This window comes from Watersipora subatra, chromosome 8 (assembly GCF_963576615.1).
Source record: "Watersipora subatra chromosome 8, tzWatSuba1.1, whole genome shotgun sequence".
Lineage (NCBI taxonomy): Eukaryota > Metazoa > Bryozoa > Gymnolaemata > Cheilostomatida > Watersiporidae > Watersipora > Watersipora subatra.
In genome coordinates, this window is record NC_088715.1 from 52,275,103 (window position 1) to 52,284,229 (window position 9,127).

At 45.3% G+C, this 9,127-nt stretch overlaps 1 protein-coding gene across 1 annotated transcript; it reads left to right on the top strand.

Moving 5' to 3' along the window:
- Nucleotides 1-829: 829 nt before the first annotated feature.
- LOC137402170 (uncharacterized) lies at nt 830-8,924 on the top strand. The gene is made up of 2 exons (XM_068088650.1): nt 830-883; nt 8,423-8,924. Exon 2 carries the CDS (start codon nt 8,423-8,425, stop codon nt 8,795-8,797), a length of 375 nt encoding a protein of 124 aa, XP_067944751.1. The 5' UTR covers nt 830-883; the 3' UTR covers nt 8,798-8,924.
- The last annotated feature ends 203 nt before the right edge of the window (nt 8,925-9,127 follow it).

Below are 9,127 nucleotides of genomic sequence, written 5' to 3' on the forward strand. Positions count from 1 at the left end.
CTGTGTAGCTGTAGCCTTGTAGAATGTAGGATAACTGTTAAGAACACCAAAAAAAATTTGGTTGTCAACATTTTATTTTGAGTTTTGGGACTTTCGGCATTCCTCATTCTGTCCACCCTTGCTGTGTTTACATTGTTGGCTGTTGCCTGCTGGTAGGTTGGCTGTGCGACATAAGCTGTCATTAATCAAGATTAGGTTGGCATTATCGTTTCATATTTTGACCTCTCGGATTATGTGTCATGGTTTGTGCCACTGGACCATGTACACCTGTAGCTCATTACTGTCCGGTTATAGTTGTGGTTTTGCCTCTATAATTTATAGGTAGAAAGTGTTAGCAGTTAGATGATTTATCTGTGATAAGCCCCCTTTATTTGCGCAACTTTACCTTGACAATCTGGTCCCTTATGCTGTCTAACTGAGTTGGTGTAGCGACCCACATAGCAATTTTAGCTGATAACTGTCGTATAACCTTGGATGCTGCAAGGTTGAGACTAAGTATAAAAATAGTGTACGAATAAATAGCTTTCCTGCCGGCAGAGTAGAATATGAGTGGCATGTAAACTCAAAATGAATATTAAATGGAAGAAATGTGTTATGCACGTGAAGCCTTAGGATTAAATATGTATTATTGAAAGATATAAGCTTTCTGCCTAAGTATGAGCTATGTAGTTAGATAATCCTAAGCAATGTTGTTTCCGAGTAGGTATAGCTTCCGCAGCCAACGTACCACGTGGTTATGCATTACATTTCATATCCTTTGTTGTGACAATGACATGGATATGGGTCAATCTACAAACAAAACTACCTTGCTGTAATTTTGTAGATTACCGAGGAATTATCTGCGATAACACTGCTGTACCCTGGTGGCGCACCAGCTGTGAGGGTAAGCTGTATATTATGAATGGCAGAAATTTCCAAATGCTTGTGCGTATATCAGACAATGTAACAACACAAAAACTGTATGCTTTAGAGTGTAGCTGAGATCAGGACGGGTTACTTCGAAGACCGCCAGACAGATTCATCCTTTTCCGCAACAAATTATAAAAGGGAAACCATAAGGCAAGCTGTAGATACTTGACAGTCTTTTGTGTGGTTGTGGGAGTGTCTTGTATGTTTATATAAGGGTTGTGATTATAAGTGGGGATAATTATTAAAGAAAAATAAAAAGGAAGTGATCTAATTTTACGCATATATATATACACACATATATATATATATATACACACATATATATATATATATAGTAGATGCCTACCAGGTAAAATAAAATAGTGTTGTACCTTGGACATAGTACAAACATTGTACAGCACTCAAAGTCGGACAGTTTACGCTTAAAATAGGTTGTGTGTAAACTTTGTGATGGCAGAACTAGAGCGGGTTAAGGCCGATAACGTGAGGCTAGTGCAAGAGCACGAACGACTAGTGGAAGAAGTTAGGCAGGCGACTAGTCATATCAAAACCCTGGAGCAGCGTGCTGCCGGCAATTCTGAATTAGCAAGTTCAATGCTTGCTAGCTCATGGATGGCGGTTGGAGGCACAGCCATACCCAAGTATGACCTCGAGCGAAAGGAAAATCCTTTTGCCCAGTTCAGATTGGATTTTGAAATCCACTGCCAAGGCATGGGTCTAGATGACAGAAGTCCTTCTAGACAGATGTTGTTACATAAAGCCTTGGAAGGGTTGGCACTTCAGCGCTATAAAGCTATCCTTCAGGAGGGCAACCTGACCTCTTACAAAGATATTATGGATGAGTTGGAGACATACTTAACTGCACTTGAGGGTGGAGTTAGGTATTCATCCACGTCATTCCATAGGCGGCAGCAAGAAGAGGGTGAGACGGTGACAGCATATTATGCTGCACTGATGAAGCTGGCTAAAATTTCCTGGCCAGACCCTGGCAACCCTCCACCTGAGCAGGTGCTGCTAGAGAAGTTCATCAGGGGCTTACGACTCCCGTTGAAACGGATTGTCTTAGCCAAAGAGCCTGACAACATTAAGGCTGCTTTGGAGCAAGCATGCAAAGCGCAAGCGCAGCGTGAGTTCTTGCTAGAAGATGAGCCTTTGGTGACTGCTGCGGCAGTACATGATGATGCATTAACTAAACAGGTGGAAGATCTGACTAAGCAAGTCAGCAACTTAGTTGCTTTCGCTGCTAGCCCCAGATCGTTTGATCCTCGTGTTAATGTGCCTCATGCTCAGCAGCCTAACGATTGCCCAAGGTGGCCTGAACCACGTCATCATTTCCCTCCGCGGAAGAATGGCGTAGGTCGCAGACCAGGAACGGCTTATAACAGTCGGGGTGATCAGCGCTGCTGGAACTGCAATTCCTTTGGTCATTTTGCAGCAACTTGCCGCAAACCACAAAGGTCTCGTGGCAGTAGGCCACCAAGGGTTAATCCACCGCAGTCCGGGAGGCCTAGAGACTCTGTGAACAGTACAACTGTGGTCAACCAAGAAGCAGATGCACTTGGTAGATCAGCTGGGGGTGGGGTAAGCTTTAGACAAGGGCATGTGTTCTTAGCCATGTTTTGCTTTATGAGCTTGGTTGCTGGTAGTTCTGCTCAAAAGCCAATGGTATGCCAGACCACAGTGAGAGGTCAGCTGTTTAAGTTGCCAGCCATATATGAGTGCCAGATAGACTCTATCGCGTCTGCAACTGCCTCACCACAGGACGTTACGCTTGAATTGGCTCGCCGCAACCTTTTACAATACAAGTCAAAAGGATGGGTGTGCCGTGGCACTAAGTCTAAGGCACGTCTTTTGAGATACTTCTTTGGTGATGAATTACTAAAGGAGTTCTCGGAAGAACCTATTCCTGTCAGTATTGACCAATGCTGGGAGATGCTTAAGAAAGGTACCAGCCCCGCTGGTCCTCTCCTTAACACTTCTACTGGTTTGATGAAGACTAACAATGACTTGAACTGGAGAACACCACGAGGTGGGCTCCCAGAATGTTGCAAATGGCGGGAGTGGGTAGTGTCTAATTATTACGTCACTCCTGTTTCGGTGTACAGCCATTTTGGAGCTAAAACATTCCAATGCACTGGGGCTGACGTGTCGGGATGTCCTCCATACTCTAAAGGTCAATGTCAGCTGGATGACAAGTCTTTGGTATGGGAGGTCAATGACAAGGTGGAATGCGAATATTTACCTTATCAGACTATGCTTGGCACTAGGGCTGGTACCAGCTGGATGTCTGCTGACGGACAGCTGGCTCTCACCACACACCAGACCAGAAATGTGTCTGACTGTGGTGTTACTTGGGTGCTGTCGGATCAGGGCATTGCTTTTAGACAGATAGGTTTAGAAAGGAATAAGCGTGCTGGGTCAGATGATAACAGCATTGGCTACGTAATGACGGACATTCTGGCTGCTGAACTTCAAGGGCTGCATGATGTTGTGAGAGACGAAATGCATACTCTCTATAGACATTCATTACAACAAACTTGCAGTTCTATGGAGGTCATGCCTGAGTTGGTTCGTGCTTTTACTATCTCTAATCCCACCATGGCTGTGCGCCAACTACTCAATAAGACTGGTGTAGTCGCTGCCGCAACACATGAGGTGTTGGAGTTGTGGTCATGTCTGACTATCCGCAATGTAACTTTTAAAAATGTATCCTCGAGTTGGATAGCAAAGAAAAGTTGCTTGGTGGAAGTACCGGTGCAAATATATTTGCATAATCAGACATATGATGGATACCTAGACACTCAAACTTTGGTCATTAAGCATACAGGGACTCCCATGGGTTGCTCTGAACAACCCTGGGTAACGTTCCGACTGCTTAAGAGAATGTATACATATCATAGACCAACTTTCAGTGTTAAAAGGGTTTCACCTGAAGTAGGTCCAGCCATTCCATTCACTCACTTGCCATTGCAAGATGACTTCGATAATCTGGTGACACCTCGGGTGTTTAGCCCGGTGGTCATGTACACATGGCAAGAACTGCAGCCAGCTGCCGATCTCAATGCTTTGTTACACAACCAGTTAGTCGAAATGGAAGTGCTGAATGATCTGAAGGTCATATCACAACCGGTAAACTATTCTAGATCTGCCCCAGGGAATCGGTTGGCTGAGAACACCGTGAGGCGTGGGTTAGCCAACGCAGCAACCTTTCTGAGGGAGCCTATACATTTGTGGGTATTTTTGAGTTGCTTAATATTAAATATCTGTTTCTTAGTTAAATGTTTTAAAAAATTCCAGTGGTACAGGTATTTTGAGACAAGGTTCATTAGTTTAAGGTCCAATAAGGATAGAATAGTTAAAGGACCAAGCAGTCGTGCAGAGGTGGAAAGTTTCATAGGAGATGAGCCGATTGAGGAAGTAGTGCGGCGGGTATGCAAAGGTAATCCCAATGATGAGGGAGAGACAGAGCTAGTCAACCATCTAATCTCAATGAAAAAGGTTCTGACAATTGGTGTCCAAATCAATGACAGAACGTTTTCGTTCCTTTTAGATAGTGGGGCCTCGGTATCGTTGGTAACCAGCAGGCTAGTACAACAACTCAAGTTAAATCCTGTCAGCAGGAAGGGTGACTGGGACACTGAGGTAGTCTCGGTTACTGGACAAAAACTTCCGTTGAACAGTGTGGTCGAGTTAAATATCAAAATTGGAACTAAGAGTCGGGTACACGAATTCCCAGTACTGGGAAATTGTCGTCTAGCAGTAGATGGTGTACTCGGACTAGACATTCTCGCTACCCTTCCTCCCTTCACAGTTGATGTGAAGGCCAAGAAGGTGTTTATTGGGAATGAGCAGATGCCAGTATCTGGTGCAGTAGATCTTCAGGTGTCTGCGTGTGCAGCAGACACCGTGAAGATTGCACCAAGAACTGCGGTAGTGGTACCGTGCAAGCTCTCCTTGCCTATCAAACTGGGTACTGAGTTACTGTTTGAGCAGGTCTCACAGCCTGTGGGTGAGCTGTTAAGTCCACACACGTTAGTCTGTGCAGACGCCACTATCCCAGTCCGGGTTGCTAACGTAAGTCAGCACCCAGTTACTGTCTACGCGAATTCCAAAGTGGGAGTTGTTTCTCTAGCTGCTGAGGTTAAAAGCCATGGTATTGCTGAACACAAGCCATTAGGAAAACATTCCAGTGAAGTGTTGAAGTCTCTCAATCTTGGAGATAGCAACATCACTTGGGAGGAAGAGGGCAGGTTGAAAGAGTTGCTGGTGAAGTACTCACAGTTGTTTGCCAATGAAGACGCTGATCTTCCTGGTACAACAGCCTGTGAGCACGAGATAAAGGTGACCGATGGGCGTCCCATCAGACTGAAACCATATAGAGTGCCGCAGAGTAAGAGAAGTGAGGTAGAGGACAAACTCGAAGATCTGCTTCGAGCTGGTGTCATCTCCCCTTCTAGCTCTCCCTGGGCATCTCCTGTGGTTTTGGTGTCTAAACCCGATGGTTCAGTGAGAATATGCATTGACTATCGGAAGCTCAATGCCGTCACTGTGCCAGATGCCTATCCTCTGCCACGTATTGATGAAGCCATAGAATTTCTGTCAGGGGCGCAGTATCTTACTACCCTTGATTTATTTTCTGGTTTTCACCAAGTCCCTGTGGCGGAAGATTCAAGGAAATACACCGCATTCATTACCAGCAAAGGCCTGTTCGAATGGAATCGACTTCCTTTCGGATTGCGCAATAGTCCTGCTACGTTTCAACGACTCATGTCGTTTGTACTCAGTGGGCTATTGTTCAGCTCAGCCATAGTGTATCTTGATGATGTTCTCATCGCTAGCAAAACCTTTGATGAGCATGTCAAACATTTGGAGGAGGTGTTTCAACGTCTTCTCCAGTTTGGGCTCGGACTGAAGATGAAAAAATGTCATTGGGTCAGAAGATCCTTGCCATTTTTGGGTTTTATCATATCCCCTGAAGGGTCATGTCCAAACCCGGAGAACATCAGCAAGTTAGCTGACTATACTCCTCCTTCTAATGTCTCTCAGGTGCGTACGTTCTTGGGATTTTGTAATTTCTATCGCCGGTTTGTGGCTAACTATGCTGAAATAGTAAGACCACTGACCAATCTGACGAAAAAACGAAATCAGTTTGTCTGGACTAAGGAATGCGATGTGGCATTCAAGACACTGATTAAAAAGCTCACCAAAGCACCCGTACTTCGGTATCCCCAGTTCGACAAGGTGTTCCTTGTGTCTGTTGATGCTAGCAAGTATGCTTGTGGTGGAGTTCTGAGTCAGATTTATGGTGATAGAGAACATCCGATTGCATATTTCTCTCGCACGTTTCAGAAGCATGAGGTAAAGTATGAGACAGTAGAGAAAGAGCTGTATGCAATCGTTCTTGCTTTGAAACATTGGCGTCATTATCTGTATGGCCACCCAGTTTATGTGTATAGTGACCAACAAAGTATAAGCTGGGGAATCAAGCAAGTTAATAATGCAAGGCTCATGAAATGGGTGTCACAGCTGGCGGAGTTTGATGTCAAAATATTCTATCGACCTGGGTCGAAGAACCGCCCAGCTGACTTCTTCAGTCGCATGAATTATACTTCTGCGGGCCTGGAGAGTGATGAACCAGTTTTAGCAACCAGGCCCATGGTGTCAGCACTGTTTTCTTTGGCTTTAGAGCCTCAGAAAGACTACCTAAGAGTAGAGCAGCGCAAGGACCCAGTCCTCCGCTACGTGATTGAAAGGAAAGTTAACTCTCTTCCTCTTTCACATGTCCCGGAGGATTTAAGGTTAGAGGTTGCGAAGATGGAGAAGAAATGCGATTATTCTATTAAGGATGGGTGTTTACGCAACTTCTCTGACTCTTTAGGCCGGCTGGTGGTGCCTAGGCACCTAATTACTAGAGTTTTAGAGGAGTGTCATGATACGGTATATGGAGGACACTTTAAGGTCGAGAAAACACTTGGTAAGGTGTTGGAGAAGTTCTACTGGCCTACAGTCAGGAAGGACGTAGATAACTGGGTAAAATCTTGCCAAGGGTGCCTTACGAGGTCCCATATGACACATCCCAATAAAGAGCCGATGCAGCCTATTTTGGCTGCAGCTCCATGGAATGCTGTTGTAATGGACATCTTAGGCCCACTGCCAGTGTCCAATAGGGGTTTCAAATACATCTTAGTGATGATGGACCGGTTCACTAAGTACCCCGAGTGTGCCCCTCTGAGGTCTATTTCTGCCAAAATAGTGGCCAGGAGCTTTGTACAGCTCATAGTTTGTAGACATGGTGTACCCAATCAGCTACAAACGGACAGAGGTACGCAGTTTACTTCTCAACTGCTAAATCAAGTCTCAAAGTTATTGGGAATGAAACAATCATTTAGCAGCGCTTACCACCCTGAGAGTCAGGGATTGGTCGAGAAGTTCAATGGAACTTTGTTACAACTCCTGAAGGCGTATGTGGACAGGGACCAAAAGGACTGGTGTTCCTACTTGGACCTGGTTCTACTAGCCTACAGGACAAGCAAACATACTTCAACCGGGTTCTCCCCGTTTGAGATGGAACATGGTCGGACCTGCCGCCTGCCTGTTCATTTCCTCTGCCCTCCAACTGATGAACCAAGTTTTGATTCATCTGATGATTTTGTCCTGACCTTAAGGCAGCAGCTCAGGAAATCATGGAAGGTAGCCCATGAGACTAATGAAGCTGCCAGTTTGGCACAGAAGAGGCAGCATGATAAGCGGGTGAATGTTGATAATATACACCCAGGAGATAAGGTTTACGTGAAGCGTCCTAATCTCAGGATTGGACTCTCACCTAAACTCCAGCCTGTCTACAAGGGACCCTATGAGGTTCTTGTTAAGCAAGGGGTAGATGTGCTTTTGCGGCAGGGTAGATCCCAAAAGCCCGACTGGGTTCACCTTAATGACTGCAAGCTTGCTCATGAACGGACACAGCATTGGCCTGATGCTGTGGGCTCTGAGGTAGTTCCCCCTTTTGGTGGTCTTGCCACGCCAACTACGCAAGCAGTGGGTCCAGTCCCAAATGCAATGTCTGGTGCTGATGGTGGAGATAACTCCACAGCATCTGATGTGGTAGCAGACTCAGGTCAGTCACCCGAGGCTGAGGAGGATAACATCAATTGGGATGATGAGTTAGAGGCAAAAGAGTTGCCACGGTACGAGCTGCGACCACGCGGCCCTAGGCCCATGTATGACATGAGCAAGTGGTGAAAAAAAAAAAAAAAAACAATAATAAAACGGCAGCAAATCGTACTATAATCTCGTATTATATACACACATATATACAACTAAGACTATGCGAAAAGGAGCGCTAGTTTTACTGGAATTCTAAACCATGGGTATAGGTACGAGGTGGACTATGATTCCCTCGCCATCTATCTGGTTGGTGTTATTCCAATGTAGTTGAGATCGCCAAATGAACATAATTGACTAACTACACGCGTGTGGTTGGCTTGATTACATTCATGTATACCTCAAATTGCAGATGGCTGAGAGGAGTACCAGTGAGGGAGTAGTGGTGAAGGACGAGGTGGTGGAAAGGTCCATAGCCATGGACACAGTGGAAAATTCCGTGAGCCAATCCGAGACTTCTGGGCCAAGCAGCGAATCCCAGCCAATGCCTGCAGTCAATGCTCAAAAGACGACCGGCAAAAGGGCCACCAAGGAAAAGGGCGAAAGGAGGAAGTCGAAGAAGGCAAAGGACTGTTGTAGTGCCGCCAGGGAATTAAGGAGACTCAGACAGTTGCTGAGAGACAGAAGAGCGGCCGTCCAATCAGCCCGGGACCGATCAAGCTACATGACCAATGTGTTAGATAAACTATTAAATGACATTCTGGCTGAAAAGAAGAGTAGCATGTAACTATTATGTATATATCAACTATATGAAATACACCACTTCTCCCTATACCTTGCTACTGCTCTCCTCCTTCTCGGCCAAGCAAAGCATCGGGCACGATGCTTTTTGAAAGAAGGAAGGTATAAGGTGCCATATAGCTGTATTGTGTATTGCCAAACACGTTTGCAATACCCAACACTGATGCACAATATATTTTGTGTATTGCTAGGTACACTAGCAATAGCCATTATACAACAGCCATGAGTTTAAAAATCGTTACTGCTTGTCACTATTAGGTTTACTAGTAGTGCACGAGGCAAAGACTCAATAGATGCTAAAAGGATCTATTGCTTT

Coding starts and splice junctions, on each gene's coding strand:
- LOC137402170 (XM_068088650.1), top strand. CDS start 8,423: ATGGCTGAGAGGAGTACCAGTGAGGGAGTAGTGGTGAAGGACGAGGTG.